The sequence below is a fragment of the Pristis pectinata genome, chromosome 17, assembly GCF_009764475.1.
Source record: "Pristis pectinata isolate sPriPec2 chromosome 17, sPriPec2.1.pri, whole genome shotgun sequence".
Taxonomy (NCBI): Eukaryota; Metazoa; Chordata; class Chondrichthyes; order Rhinopristiformes; family Pristidae; genus Pristis; species Pristis pectinata.
The window spans coordinates 27,390,334-27,407,216 of record NC_067421.1 but is presented as its reverse complement, the minus strand read 5'-3'; the positions used below and the strand labels follow the sequence as shown (position 1 = coordinate 27,407,216).

At 40.7% G+C, this 16,883-nt stretch overlaps 1 protein-coding gene across 5 annotated transcripts in view; it reads right to left on the bottom strand.

The window, feature by feature from the left end:
• The window catches only part of emid1 (EMI domain containing 1), a 271,924-nt gene that overhangs the window by 40,128 nt on the left and 214,913 nt on the right, over positions 1-16,883 (bottom strand). For 4 of the 5 annotated variants that reach the window (XM_052032530.1, XM_052032526.1, XM_052032525.1 and 1 more), the window contains 2 exons: positions 15,055-15,126; positions 3,868-4,032 (listed from right to left, as the gene is read on the bottom strand). In XM_052032530.1, coding sequence (XP_051888490.1) covers positions 3,868-4,032; positions 15,055-15,126 — 237 coding nt within the window. The remainder of the gene's footprint in view (positions 1-3,867; positions 4,033-15,054; positions 15,127-16,883) is intronic. The other variant, XM_052032529.1, reaches the window with a different exon arrangement.

The window sequence follows — 16,883 nt, the reverse complement described above, 5'->3', positions numbered from 1 at the left end:
AATCTATTCTGTTGCAGTCTTAACCAGATACTGTATATTTCTAGATTATCTACTATCATTACAATTAACTGCCAAGATCTGTGTGTACGTGACTCTAGATGGTCTTAAGTCAGCATTAAAAGAATCTGTAAAAAGAGAAGTTAAAATACTTAACAGGCTACAGCCATTTCCCCAAATGCTGAAAAACAAGCAATGCTTCAGTAATTGATAAGTACTTCACTCCTTTGTGTTGACATCACCCTCATCCCAGACACTGTGAGTGTTGCATTCCTCAGGGTGGGAATTCATGCAGGATAAAGCAAAGATGGAAAACTGCAAGATCACGTTTTAAACCAGGCTCAGAATGTAAGAAGACTGGTTTTCTTAGGTTATTTTCTATTGTTATGTGAAGACACATTATGCAAATTGAACTAAGCTAAGTTTGTTCATAATTTGCTCTATAGGTTCACTAACCATGAAATAAATTATCTTAAATATGTTTATCTTGCCTTTCCTTACAAAGTACTTTCTCAGTCCATGATCAAAATGTACACGAGATGAAGTGGAAAGAAAACCATCTGGTTCACATCATTACGATGTTCCAGTCAAAGAGAAGGAAAAGTAGCAAGCTGAGATTCAGGTTGAGGTCAAAAACAGGGAGTTGCTTGGTACAGAAGTTGGCAAAGGAAGGATGTTGTGGTAAGGAAGCTGAAGTGTGGTTTGATGGGATGTGGTTAATACTACAGAAATGCAAAATAAAATTGAGGAATGGAAGCAAGCAAGATGGTTTAAGGAGAAGGTTTCAGATGAACAGCAGGACAACTACTTAAGCAGTTCCAGGACTTAAGCTTGATGTGATGATGTGGAGAAGGAAAAGGACTGAAGAAGAACAGGAAGGAAGAGGAGACACAGAGAGGAGGGGGAATGAGTAGGAGGAGGAATGAAGAGGTGGAAAAGAGGAGGTAAGAATTAGAGGGTGGGAATGAAGAGGAGGAGGGGGAATGAGCCAGGGAGGGGGACTTTTTTTGTTGGTCATGAAGCTGATGAAAAGATGGATAATGAGGGAGAGAAAGTTGAGTTGATGATTTTGTGTCCAATTGATATTATAGGTCCTGTGCTACATTTTTAAAATTACCAGTTAACCTATCCATCCACCCACTCGTGATTATCAGTGATCTGAGCACCAGCACATAGTTCTGATAGTTAGCAGTTATCTAGTCCGTCTCCTGAGAAATTGTGGCCAGAATATAATTATTCTGATGGAAGGACATCCAGCAGAATCATTAAATCTTCGTCTTAACACAGATGCTGCTTGACCTTCTGAGCATTTGTAGCATTTCCTGTTTTTTATTTCAGATTTCCTCTATTAAGTAAATATTTAATTGGTGTTCAGTGAAGAAAGGTCATAGATTACATCATGACTGAACAAAACAAAATGATTCACTTTTTTAAATGCTTGCCGTTTTTGAACTGTAATGGCTACATTCACCATTTTTATAAAAGCAGATTATGCATTTTCTATTTAAGAAATGACAAAATTTCCTCATAATGTACAACTTTAATTAGTTGATTATTTGGATTAGTGTCATTGGAACAAAAACTACAGGATACCTGGTAAAGTTAAGTTTACTTCTCTCTGCATTCTGGTAGTTATTGCAATCCCAAGATATCAAGATCATACCACAAGTTAATTGACAACAAATTAGAAAAAGAGCTGGAGGCAAAATTCATGTTATTATCATCAACTTTGATGATAACAGTTCAATAGGCAGAGGTCAGGAACTGGAACAGATTTTTTGTTTGGTCAATATTGTTCAATGCTAAACTGTGTGCAGCATTTATAAAGTTAGCTAACATTAGAGTCTGATATCAGATATCTTAATAAAGTAAAGCAAGAATATCATTTGATGGTGAATTAAGCTATTAGAACCAGCTTGGAAAATCTTAAGTTTGTGAATACAATAAATAACTTACACAAGTAGAAGACAACCACAGCTGAAACTGGGCAATTAATAAAAGAGTATAACATTCTCTGTTGTTAAATTGACATGTTAATACCAAATTCCAAGCTATTATAGGATTCATGTCACTTGTTGAAATGGGGGAAGTGGCTTCTCCAGATTAGCAGAGTGTGTTGTACATTTTTTTTAAAATTCAATTTTTAAGATATGGGCACTACAAGGTGGTTCTGATAAAAGTTCATTGATCTGAAATGCTACCTCTGTTCCCATCTCCACAGATGCCGGCTGGTCAGCTGAGTATCCCCAGCGTTTTCTGCTTTGATTGCCCACTTCTAATTGTCATTGAGAAGATGGAGAGATAGTGAGTCACTTCTTGAACTGCACTAATCCCTCTGGTGGTGGGGATTTGGACCCAGAGACAATGAAGACATAGCAAGATATTCCAAGTTTTAAAAAATTCATTTAAGGGGTCTAGGTATCCCTTGATGAGACCAGCATTTATTACCCATCCCTAATTGTCCTTTAGGAAGTGGTGGTGAATTGCCAACTTGAATCACTTCAATCCTTCTGGGGAAGGTTCCTACCCACACAACACATACCATTACACCTATAGTCCTTGACCATCAAGGTAGTAGAGGTGACTGGTTTGGGAAGTGTTGTCAGAGTAAGGTTGGTGATTGTCTGCAAAACATTTTGTAGAAGGTATACACTGGAGCCATGTGCACTGGTACATGTTCAGGATGGTGGATTGGACATCAATCAAATGGGTTCATTTATACTGGATGGTGTTCAGGTTCTCGAGTGTTGTTGGTTTACTCCCTCAGTGATGTCCTAAGGCTGGGTGCTTTCAGTCATTTCTTGAAATCATGTGGAGTGAATTGTATTGCCTTGGTAAACATTTGTCTGGAAAACTGGAATTACATTGGCCCTGATATTTATAGGAAGGTGGGGATAGTGCTGGCCAGGAAGCTGTAAATGTCCAGAGAATCTGATCTAAATATGCAGACAGTCATGTTGATATCTCGGCCAGTAGCCAGGAAGGTAGTGCAGGGGCGGACTACCCGAGCTTGGCAATTTGGGCTTCGGAGCCTTATTTGGATATATTAACAATTCTGTTGCATTGTTCCATGATGAGACACAATGATTGATGAAATCTGTGAATAATATCAAAGTGCATATGCATGATGGGTTAAGGTTGGGTTTTGACAGCTTAAATAGCCCACATCCCCTGATACTCAAGGTCATATCACAGTAATTGTGTCTCTAGCAGTTGAATTGTTCTTAATAGTGGCCCTCACTGCAACTATGCCTCTTACTTCTTAAATATGTCATGAGTATTTTATATTCATGCATCAGCCAACTTAAAACTTAGATATCAAATACAGAATCTGAATTTCATTTGATTTATACTTGGTGAAGAATATCAATCATGTCTGACACTCACTATCATCATCAAGAACTCGAAGTGAGATGGAATACAACCACATGTAGATTACGACATTCTTTAATGTTTCCAAAAGTATCGTTCCCAGGAGCCTTCCAATCCTACACCAAAATATATTTTTTTACTTTCTCCTCCATCAGCATTTCAGATTTTTGAATGACTTGCACTTTTTGCAGAACCTCTTGCTGAGCTTTTGCGGTTTTGTCCTGGGGATTGAAGCTCACCGGGAGCAGAGCTGAAAATCTCTCTCATGCAGAGAATGGAGGAGATCAATTTGCAAGAATCTGACTGATGAGTTGGCATGCAGTTGACTGTGCACGGCAGGTGCCTTCAGAGGCCAAATAATGAAGTCATGAATCACAACTGTCTTTGCAGGCTTCTAACAATTGAATAAATCAAATGAAATTAAACAAGCATTCTTTGTATGCCAAGATGTAAGGCTACAGTGTCCAGCTGCTGTGAGGAATGAGATCATGTACTTGCCATTGTTGGTCGATGTGTACCCAAGGTCAGTTGATCCTGGATAAGGAATGTCAGCACGGGATGGTCCTGCAGGCCCTGGAGGTCCCGGTGGACCTGGGGGACCTGGTAAGCCTCTGGCACCAGGAATTCCTGCTGTCCCAGTTGGACCCTGACGCCCTGGTGGACCTGTCAAATGAATGCAATGTTTGCATTAGGCTCATAAGTCTAACCGGGCTAACTCAATACAGGTGATCCCCACGTTATGAAAATGGTCCACATCGTAATTTTCCGTAATGTGAAGCTACATCATCTGCGCACGCATTAAGAAACAGCAGTTGAAACAAAATTGTGATTATTTATTTCTGTGAGCGGACATCTTATTTGTATCTCAAATTTTTGGGCAGTGATTTGTGAATTCTGTAAGGATGAATTTCTGTTACTTGAACAGCCATATCGCGGGGGTCACCTGTATTTTATTTTATTTCCTCATGTCTGTTGACAAAATGACAAATTAAGCTGCTAATGTCACAAAGTTTGGAGGCTAAAGAGCAACGACCAATATTTCTGGTTGTTGGATTGGTGAAGGCAGAGAACAGTTGCAGGACATGTAATGATACATAATTAATAGATAATACTTCCAAATGCAATTTATGTTCTGCTCCTTTTGCAGGGATATGTATAATGTTAGGACTCCAACTTCAGGACAACATCAAATTGCAATTTGTTATGCTTTCTCAGGAAGATATAAACAGCTTCCGTCATCTGTAGGAACTGAAAACCCTTGTACAAAGTCACTAGAAGAAGTCTGATTTATTCATTCATGTGCTGCCTATGAGACTCGGCTGTGCAGAAGGTAGTCACTAGGTTTGATTACATGACAACAGTAGGTGAATTTGTTGAGTGTTTCAGGATGTGCTGAAACACCACAAGGAATTATATAAAGGCACATGGTTTTTCTTTTGTGGTATAATGAGGGAAAGGTTGGCAATGAGAAGAATAAATCAAGAAGATTTCCAAGCGGCTCCAAACTCCTGATGTTGTTCTCCTAATTGCCTGCCACAACTTCAATTGGCAATCACAACAACTCCCAGTGAAATGGCGCAGACAACCATTTTTCTCTCGGGATCCTGCCATTCTCCTGCTAAATTTTGAAGAGTCCGCATAACAACTTACAGCTAGTATATGCGGTGCTTCTGGAGTGAATTAATTGCCAGTCATTCAAGTGGTTTTGTTTCTCATTTTGCCAAAGAGTATCTCAGATAGTACATACAACAGTTGTCCATATTCATTCTCTTTTGAAATGTGGATTCCAGGATCAGCGTTTAGCAGTGCATGATTACTACTCCAGGTATTTGGCTGCTATGACAGAGTATGTATTCCTGCGTCACAGACTCATCGTTAATTGTGCACATAAACTTTCTGAATCAATGCCCTTCATATTTGATCACACCACATCAGTGTACCATCCTCACTCAAGTCAATATGTGGTATGGGCTGCAGATTCGCTATGACAAAAAAAAGAATCAATGTGAGTATAAAGCAGGGAAACAATTTCTCCATTGTTGAGGAACTGTTATCTAATTCAATCCATCTTACTGCCCCCTTGAATGTCACAGGCAGCAGAATATAATCGTATCAGCAGGAAGGTTTTAACACTATATTAAATGGTCAGAGTGACACAAATTGCTAAAAGAAAAACACAAAAATAAATTAACATTAATTTTCTTTGACTGGCTTTATTTCATGAATATATTCTACACCTGTTTAAACAAAATATTTATCCAGGTATCATTTTCCTGTCTGGGATTGGGCCAAATGATCCATCTGAAGCTATTCACACATGCAATCTTATATTAAATAAGCAATGGAAATCATTTGAAGTTTCTTATACCATTCAAAGTCTCAAAACACTGAGGACCCAGCAGATAGTCCTTTTTTTGAGAGTCAGCTGCTGAGGGAGACAAGACTGTTGAGAAACCGCTTTAACTTCCTGTTATTACAGCTGTTTGAGGTGTCACAATATCTAGCCCAAAACTTTAAAATCTCAAACCCTACAGCCAACATAACCCAAAATTGTCCCGCACAGCTCTGAAGGTCAGTGACTATACCTTAACAGTAAATGGGCAATTTAAAATAAACACGGGTAATAATTAAACAAAGAGAGTCTTGTGTGGTTTTCAAACAGGCATATCTGGAAAGTACCATCTGTCCTAGAGAAACATATTTGTGCTATGATATAACTCCCTGAGTCAAAGTAACTCAATTAACAATGAAAACATAATGTAGCATGTACAGAAAAAGTTTTACTTCTCCACAATTCATTAGAAGGAAGTCCACTTCAGCACTGTCAGAGAGGTTGCATTACAGAAATTATCATGGGATCCAGTCCGGTAAAGCTCCGAGTATGGGCTTTACAAAGATGACCAAATTCCATGAGTCATGCATCTAAAGTTGTATAAGTTTGTTTGCAAACTGGCTCACAGTTCATGCTCCAATTTTCAAGCTCTCAGCTGTAAATGGCAACTTCCTTCGGTAGGTCCATTCTCCCAATGGTCAGAAACTCCACAATAAGTGATTGGTTAAAGGAGTGCCTCAGGACATTGCAATCCACCTTTAGTTAAATCACAATTGCGGCACTGATTGCGTGGTTTTAGGACACAGCTGCACAGGCATTTTTCTACACAAAGGCTAAACTGTTACTTCCTTTAGTTATGAGTTGAGTTTCAGAGATACGAGAAGCAGCAGAAATGTGGCATCTCATTTCAGTACACGAGAGGATGAGGGTCCTTGCAGATTGCCTTGTAGAGCTTGAGATAGCATTCTTTGCAGAAGATGTGCAGTCCAGTTCTTCGGCAAAGATAGGAAGTGCAATACCAATTGAAAGTGTGTGGGGAGCTGCGGAATGAGGGTAGGTACAGAATGAGGATAGAATCACGTTGAGCAGCCAATCGTCTCGTTCACTGCTTAGGCATCATATGAAGAGTGCCCTCTTCAACACAGCATCTAGGGGCAAAATACGTCGCACAAGCTCACGCTGACAAGGAGCAAAAAGTTAACAGAGGAGTGGGACAAAGAGGAGAAAGTGGTATTCAGACAAATTTAATTGCGAATTTTCTTTCAAAAAGAGGACACTTTCACTTTCGTTGAAATTATTTCCTCAAAGTGCACTAAAATACAGAAAAATTCCAAATCTTTCTTTGATGACATTGTCACACTTTGAAATGTACCAAACAAATCAAAATTTGGATTAAATATATTTCCACTGAAGGCACATGCAATTGCAAATGAGGTACTTCAAAATTATAGATATTAAAATAACCCCTTTACAATCCCATCCACAAAGCAAAAATTATGGAACAATGAATTTAGTGGCTTCTTTATTTTGACTGAATATATGGTTGGAATTATAAAAATTCCTTTAAATAGCAGTGGCAACTTATAGATGATAAATGCAGTTTCAAAGAAGCAGTACAGAATGTTTCTCAGAATAAGAACAACAATGAACTGCAAAACTACTTGCTCTGAATGAAATAAACATAAGACATCATTAAAATCTTCAGCATTCTCCCAGTGACAGGAATAAGCAAGAACATTCCAAATTAAACCAAAGTAGTATGCTGTGCACAGAGTTAATCATTTCTTTTTAACAGGAACCCTATTACAAGAATACTTGCAATGTGAATGTTTTGGCTCACTTACTGCAGTTTTTATAAGAAATAAACACAAAATTGGAATTTATGGAAGCCTAGACCATTGTTAAATGATGCTCGGATGACCTTCAACATTTTTGAGGGGATGGAATCCAAACTTAGCATTAAAGTATAAGTACTCAGTCTGTGCTGTTTCCATTGGGTGTGGGGGTGAGGAAGAGGAGAAGCTGAGACAGAAGGGATCAAAAAATGGGTGAAAGGATGAATTTATATGTGCAGAGTTTTTTTGGCCAATTTGTAATTGGTAACATTCTAACTACCAACCAAAATTTCTCTCTCTGATTTATCTTCTTAACATTCCTCTACTAAAGGTGGTGACTTGTAGTTTAATGTGGCTTAGTAGGTACCTCCAAATCCCCTAAGCAGTGATCCTTCACGGACAAGGCACGATAATCAATGCTGGTAAGACAACTGAAAATGCCAAATCTGAAACTGTGCTCAACTTGTCAAAAACACAATATTTCTGGAAGTTACCAAGATAGTGGTAAGAAGTGGGACTGTGGATAATTTTACCAGTTTCCAGCCCAGAGAAGCTCGGCATTACACACTAAATGCAAAGTAGGAATCAAAATTTTCCCGGTCTTTACTACTTAAATTGATCTTGTGAAATTCACAAAAAATATGAAAAGATATCCATAATCTAAGAATAAAATGATTAGAACCAACACACGTTCATTCTCCAATGCAATTCCTCTTTAAGTGAATCAGAAAGTCAACAACATACACATACTCCCCAAAGCTTCGTGTTTGTGTTTCTCAGCAAACTACTCAGATAATCCTTGCAGACATGACACAGATACAATACCATACTACGTGCATGGAAATTATTGCTCTGAAAGAAGGCGTTCGGCAGAATCTATTTGTGCTAGTGTCATCCTCCACATGAGCAATGACCTTAGTTCCACAAGTAGATTTTATTCTCCTTTCCCTGAAATAACTATTCTTGGCTTGGTCTCAGCTCCAAGCACCACATCTGGGTGCATTTCGCAGCCTCACAACCCCTGTTCTCCTGCTCTGTCCAAGTCTCTTATGTTTAAATTTATGTACATTTATTCCAAACTGCTCAATGGCTGAATGGATTCTGTTGCTCTGCATGAATATTCTGATCAGTAAAGGTTTCAGATGTACATTTTGTAACAATTTAGAAATTCCACGTTGGCTCTTCCAATTATTTTGGTGGTAGGCATGAAGAGATTAACGTTTCCTTACAATCATGTTATTGCAGTGTCACCTCGGACCTGCATCTAACTATAACTAACCATGATATAAATACATGTTGCATTATTTTGTAAACTCTGTCAACATCAGGTCTTCAACTGGAAAAGCTTCAACTGGCACGGTAGCGTAGCGGTTAGCGCAACGCTATTACAGCGCCAGCGATCGGGGTTCGATTCCCGCTGTCTGTAAGGAGTTTGTGCGTTCTCCCGTGTCTGCGTGGGTTTCCTCCGGGTGCTCTGGTTTCCTCCCACATTCTAAAGACATACGGGCAGGTTAATTTGGGGGTTTAAAATGGGCGGTGCGGACTCATTGGGCCGAAAGGGCCTGTTACCACGTTGTAAATAAAATTTAAATTTAAAAAAAATACATCAAATCTGGTGGCAATCATTGTTCAGAGTCAATGCACGTCTGCAGTAGTGAGCTTGCTTGCCAATGATCTACAAACAAAAATCAATCCTCTAGTAGATAGGCTACAGATAGAAGTTCATTAATGTAATTTTAGGGGATTGCTATACAAACACATTTTTGCTGCATGAAAAGTAAATTGCATACAACTAAGACTAAAATTTGGTTTCTGGCACCCAAGAGTTTTAATTTATAACATATGGCATCCAACCTAAAATCTGTAAGGCAGATTTTTCATCTACAAGTAGCAAAATTGGATGGGATCCAGTTCTCTAAAGACAGAATTGTGGATAAATAGGCTTGTTTAATAAATACATGAGTTAGGGAGCCGAGTAAATTTTGCATATCCACAAATGTCAACTTCCCAAAAAGAATATATATTCTTCTATTGAAAGAGTTATTAAGGAGTCCTTGTTTTTTGTGTCTTCTCTGAATCAACTCAAAACTACATAAAGGAAGCTAAATTTGACTTTCAACTTATGCATCAACTATAGTCTCCAAATGTTATTACAGTTAGGTGTTATATCACTCTAAATAAATAAATAGCAGACCATATTCCAGTTACCCCATCAAATTAAATCTCTTTTTGGATGTATTACATTTCAAAACATCACGGTCACGTGATCAAACCGCTTAATCAAAAGGTCATGAGTCAAGTTTCAGTGTTGCTTGTCATTCACACTCACATGCCTCTACTGTGTCAATGGTTAGATGAACTGTTGGATACGAGGCATGTAACCAGAAAGAACTTTGGCCCACCTGAGCCTTAGGAAATTGTGGGCATGCTATGTTGGCACCGAAAACATGGCAACACTTGCGGGCTGCCCCCAGAACACTCTACGCAGAAAGATGCATTTCACTGTGTTTCGATGTACATGTCACTAACAAAGATATCTTATTTTACCCATTTTCCCCGCATATAGTAGTATTTGAATCCGCAGACATGAACTCAAATCTCATCAATGGTATGGTGGTGGTACAGTGGTTAAGTTACTGGACTGGTAACCTAGAAACCTATGCTAACAATCTGGAGTTCAATTCCCACCATGACACGAAGAAGGTAGGCAAGCCTTAGGAATTTGAGGAGATTTGGTGTGTCACCAAAGACTCTTACAAATTTCTACAGATGTACAGTGGAGAGCATTCTGACTGGTTGCATCACCGCCCGGTATGGACCCTCCAACTCACAGGATTGAAAGAGGCTGCAAAGGGCTGTAGACTCAGCCAGCTCCATCACGGCACAATCCTCCCCACCATCGAGGACATCTTCAAGAGGCAGTGCCTCAAGAAGGTAACATCTATCATTAAGTACCCTCACCATCTGGGACTTGCCCTCTTCTCATTACTACCATCAGGGAGGTGGTACAGGAGCCTGAAGACCCAAACTTAATGATTCAGGAACAGTTTCTTCCCCTCCACCATTAGATTTCTGAACGATCCATGAACACTACCTCATTATTCCTTTTTTTGCACTATTTATTTAGTTTTGTAATTCATAGAATTTTATGTCTCTGCACTGTACTGCTGTTGCAAAACAATCTGATTCTGATTTAAATGTATTTAATAATCTGGAGTAACAGACACACCACAAGAATGCCAGGCATTGAAAAACTTCAACAAGAGAGAATCTAACCACGTATCCTTGACATTCAATGGTATTACCATCACCAAGTCTCCCATCCTGGTGATCACCGCTGACCAGAAACTCAAGTGGATCAGCAGCACAAATACCATTATTACAAGAGCAGGTCAGAGGCTCAGTGCACAAAAAAAAGGAATAATGAGGTAGTGTTCATGGATCCTGCAGAAATCTAATAGCGGAGGGGAAGAAGCTGTTCCTGAATCATTGAGTTTGGGTCTTCAGGCTCCTGTACCTCCTCCCTGATGGTAGTAACGAGAAGAGGGCATGTCCTAGGTGGTGAGGGTACTTAATGATGGATGCCGCCTTCTTGAGTCACTCACCTTTTGACACTCCAAAATCTTTCCACTATATACAAGTTCAGCAGTGCGATGACATACTCTCAACTTACCCAGCCACTCTAACAACTTTCAACAGCCTGATACCATCCAGGTCAAAGTAGCTCACTTGCCAGGCACCCCAAGCATAGAACCATAGAACAATACAGCACAATACAGGCCCTTCGGCCCACCATGTTGTGCCGACCTTTAAACCACGCCTAAGACTATCTAACTCCTTCCTCACACATATCCCCCTATTTTAAATTCCTCCATATGCTTATCTAACAATCTCTTGAACTTGACCAACGTATCTGCCTCCACCACCACCCCAGGCAGCGCATTCCATGCACCAACCACTCTCTGGGTGAAAAACCTCAGTCTGATATCTCCCTTGAACTTCCCACCCATTACTTTAAAGCCATGCCCTCTTGTATTGAGCACTGGTGCCGTGGGGAAGAGGCGCTGGCTGTCTACTCTATCTATTCCTCTTAATATTTTGTATACCTCTATCATGTCTCCCTTCATCCTCCTTCTCTCCAAAGAGTAAAGCCCTAGCTCCCTTAGTCTCTCCTCATAATCCATACTCTCCAATCCAGGCAGCATCCTGGTAAATCTCCTCTGCACCCTTTCCAACACTTCCACATCCTTCTTATAATGAGGCAACCAGAACTGGACACAGTACCCCAAGTGTGGTCTAACCAGAGTTTTGTAGAGCTGCATCATTACCTCACGGCTCTTAAACTCGATCCCATGACTTATGAAAGCTAACATTCCATAAGCTTTCCTAACCACCCTGTCCACCTGCGAGGCAACTTTCAGTGATCTGTGGATATGAACCCCCAGATCCCCCTGCTCCTCCACACTCCCCAGAATCCTGCCATTAACCTTGCACTCCACCTTGGAGTTAGTCCTTCCAAAGAGTACCACCTCACACCTCTCTGGATTGAACGCCACCTGCCACTTCTCAGCCCAGCTCTGCATCCTATCAATATCCCTCTGCAAGCTTCGACAGTCCTCCACACTATCCACAACACAACTGACCTTTATGTCATCTGCAAACTTGCTAACCCACCCTTCCACCCCCTTATCCAAGTCGTTAATAAATATCACGAAAAGTAGAGGTCCCAGAACTGATCCTGGTGGGACACCACTAGTCACAGCCCTCCAATCTGAATGCACTCCCTCCACCACAACCCTCTGCTTTCTACAGGCAAGCCAATTCTGAATCCACCCGGCCAAACCTCCCTGGATCCCATGCCCTCTGACCTTCTGAAGAAGCCTACCATGTGGAACCTTGTCAAACGCCTTACTAAAATCCATGTAGACCACATCTACTACACTACCCTCATCAATCTTCCTGCTCACCTCCTCAAAGAACCCTATCAGGCTTGTGAGACATGATCTTCCCTTCACAAAGCCATGCTGGCTATCCCTAACCAGTCCATGATTCTCTAAATGCTCATAGACCCTATCTCTTAGAACCCTTCCCAACAGCTTGCCCACCACAGACGTAAGGCTCACTGGTCTGTAATTCCCTGGACTATTCCTTCTACCTTTTTTGAATAAGGGGACAACATTTGCCACCCTCCAATCCTCCGGTACCATTCCCGTGGACAATGAGGACTCAAAGATCCTAGCCAACAGTTCAGTAATCTCCTCCCTTGCCTCAGGGAGCAGCCTGGGGAATATTCCAAGCACTTCTATAAACATTCATTCCCTCCGCCACTATCTGTCAGCAGTGTGGACCATCTACAAAATGTGTTGCAGTCCTCCCCCAGGCTACTCCAACAACACCTCCCAAACCCATAACCTCCTTCATCAAGAGGGACATGGAGGTAATACCACCTGCTGGTTCCCCTCCAATTCACACACAATTCTGATTTGGAAATTCATTGTCCCTGGGTCTAAATCTTCAAACTCCCTCCCAAACAATGCTGTGTGAGGACCATCACCAAAAAGACCACAGCGGCTCACGAACACTGCGCACCATCAGCTTCTCCGGGGCAAATAAATGTTGGCCTTGTCAGTGACACTCAAATCCCAAAACATGAATAAACTTTAAAAAAAATGTATCTGCTGAATTTAAATTCAATTTATTAAAGAAATCTGGAATAAGAAGTTATTGTCAGTAAAGAAATACTAGATTGTCTTAAAAACCCATCTGGTTCAGTAATAAGTTTTAAGAAAGGAACTCTGTCCTCCTTACCCAGCTGGCACATGGACACAGAGCAATGTGGTCGGCTTTTAACTGCCCTTGGCTCAAGGACAATTAGGGATGGGCAATACATGTTGGCCTTGCCAGCGATGACCACAGCCCAGGAATGAATTAATAAGCAAAATCTGATACTGTCCAGTAAAAGGGTGCATGGTATCTAGACGGGGAACCTACTAACCTCCTGGCAGCAGGGATCTGTAGAAGTGTTGCGCAATGTTGGACTGGGGTCAAGTCTTCTTTCAAAAAATAAAAACATCATGTGCCCAGGTGGCCTTTTGTTCCCAATGCACAAGAACCAGGATTAATAACAGGAAAAGATCATAGAATGTGACAGCAGTCATTTTCACTGTTTTTCTGGCAACTGTCTCATTCCCTTTTTAGAGGAATTTATGGGTTTTGCTTCAGCAATGGTTTGTAGCTGTGAACTCAAAATTCCAACCGTAACCTGGGTAAGAAATGTTTTCTAAACCTCCCCTTTTGGGGCCTGATGCAATTCTCCTGGTGCATTTTGCCTGTTGCATGCAGGAAAATGATCTCAGGTTCTTAGCTGTCACTTTTGAAGGAAATTTGAAGAAACTTTCCCTTGTATATCACCTTTCATGAACAAGGCACCCTACAGGTAATATAAAAATTTGAAGTGCAGTCACTACAAAACGATAGGCCCAAGGCTTACATTCTATTCAGCTATCAGCCCTGTTACCGGCTGGTGTGGGAGCTGCTGACATTTAATGGGTGACCTTAGGAAACTCACAGGGAGAAGACAATTTTATGATTAACTGCGGTGTTCCCACTTCTGACCCTCAGATAAGCCTTCAAGGTGATCCGGGAGAGTGGACGATCCAAAGGGAGGAAAGTAGTGGATGGAAATAGTTAGGATGAGTAGTAACCCAGACTTGGAGGGCAGTTCCTGGACAGGGAGGGGGATGGCCTAGAATTGGAGGGGCAGTGGCCTGGAAGGGCAAGGGAAGTGGATCGGACAGGGAGAGAGCGCGATCTGGACAAGGAAGGAGTGGGGTCTAGACTGGGAAGCCAATAATGGTGACTGGGAACAAATGTCTAGGCTGGGAGGGGAGACTGTTGTGGTGTCCAGCAGTCATTTACATACCTAGAAAAGAGAGATGTTCTTCTATTGCTATATCTGAAGCAGTCACTTTGCTGGTGAAAGTCTGCAGCAGTTCCTTTAGACCAGCTGACCAGATATACTAGGAAAATGACATGAAGTAAACAATCCACTATTCTATCCAGCCTTTGCAGTGCAGCAATGATGCCTCCAGTCAGCTGCCTTCATGGTCACTCAATATCATATGGGACAGATTTGATTTGCTCAGAAGGACTTGTCGGCAGGTACAAGAGGCCAGCCTAGAGTCCCACCACCACTCCTAACTCAACATGATAAGCACAAAGCAGATTCATCTTTTCATTTTACCTTTCCACAGCATTTGATGATTTACTGAAAATGTTTTACTGCTGCATTCGCTTAAGTATTTATTAATAACTACCTTCACGTATCAAACAAACATTACAAATTTGCTGTTCAGCTTTGAACGTAGTAAGGAAACCATTGGCGAATGACCTGAAATGTTTATTCTGTTTCTCTCTCCACAGATACTGCCTGACCTGCTAAATATTTCCAGCAGCTTCTTGTTTTTAATTTCAGAGTATCAGCCTCCTCAGTATTTTGCTTTTACAGAAACCACTAACCTGGTGGCCCTACAGGTCCTTGTGCTCCTGGAACCCCAGCTGGACCACGAATACCTGGTTCACCCTTTGGACCTGGAATAATTAATAAGAATAGAGAAGAAATTAAAGGCAATACTCAGACAAAGAAGTAGGTAAATATCTGTGGGAATTAGAGAGGAATATCTCATCATGGCATTAAAATAGACAAGGGTATATAACAATCTTCTCTGTTATTATATATTAAAGCAATGGAAGTGATAGGGTGTTTAATTTAAGAAATTTCCACTTTGACTTGATTGAATATCTCTGAGAGGAAGACTCTCCTATCCTCAACAATGAGTGGTCTGCTAATTGGGTGATGAAATTCCCTGTTACATGTCACCATTATAAATGCCTGTGCAAGTACCATCCCTGACAGCCTTGTGGACAGGTGAACCATACTGAACCACAATGTTTGCACCCTAACCTATAGTGACACTAGCCCAGGTGAGCAGCTCATTGCTAACATTGACGTCAGCACTTAAAGGCTATGAGGCTTGGTCATGTGGATGGTGAGGCACAGTAACTTGTTGTTTCTACCTCTTCCTAATCCCTGCTGGATATTTGTGTGGCTGAGGAAAGAATCAAATATCTCTGTGACAACCTCCACTTTCCAAGGCTCACCTTGTCAAACATATGGAAATGTTTTCTTTCAGACTTTGAAGCAGAAAATGTCACCGGATCCAAATATGAAAGTACTTCCCAATGTGGCATCAAAATAGACAAAAGCGTATGATGATCATCTGACTGGTTGTGTGAGCTTCTGAACTCCACAATGACAATATCTAAATATTTATGCTCTTGTCTATTGTCCATCATGTAAGATATTACTAAGCTTGTCAGAAAAATCTCTGGGCTTAAAAGCAAATATTCTAGTATATTCTATTTTGTTCCAATGAGCATGGGCTGCCATGAGTGAAGTCACAATCTGACTCTAAACATCATGTTAATACTGATTCTAGCAAGAGAAAGAAAACCGTTCAATTGGTATTCTAGGACATTGCTGAACAATTCAGAAATGTTACTATTTTTTAATCATAAATATGCAATAATTATTGAATTTACCATTCACATCTTCAGATGCAGATGGAAGTGTGGCGACACTTGCGGGCTGCACCCAGAAGACTCTACGCAAAAGATGCATTTCACTGTGTGTTTCGATGTATGTGACTAATAAAGATGTCTAATCTCATTTTAGATGGATATACTGGGCTTGATCTTGCTGGCTGTTGCCAGTGGTTCTTATCGGCACTTCCAGCATTCAGTTGAAACTGCACTAAGTTTGGACTTCTGGGCATGTCCTGTCAAACATAGATGTCCAGCATTTATCGACAGACTCAGAAAGGCAAGCCTGTCAGTGCTGAGTTCCACATGGAGCACAGTCTTGCTGGAATTTCCCTGTTTTACAATGGGATCCTGTGCCAGATCTGAAGCTCCACTGATTATAATAGGGACAGTAGGGCTACAAGGATTGGGAGGTATGTTACTTCCTTTAATTATTTTATTTTAATTATTTATTATGTTACGTGACTTCAGATAATTTTAATTTTGAAAAATTATTTACTTCAATGTTAATATTTTATTTAGATAGCTTTGATGGTAGAGACAATTAAAACCAATCAAGATCACAAAGTTTTTACAGTTGGTTAAGCCCCATCCTCAGCTTTACCCAGAAGTTGAGGGGTTTGGGAGCTGGCCTCCTCAATGCACCATCGGAGACCTTGGACTCCTGGGTGTGGAAGGCCAGTGAGATAGATCCCTCTCATCCATCCTAGGGTAGTGCAGGAGTGGGCAGCAATGTTGCTGGGTCA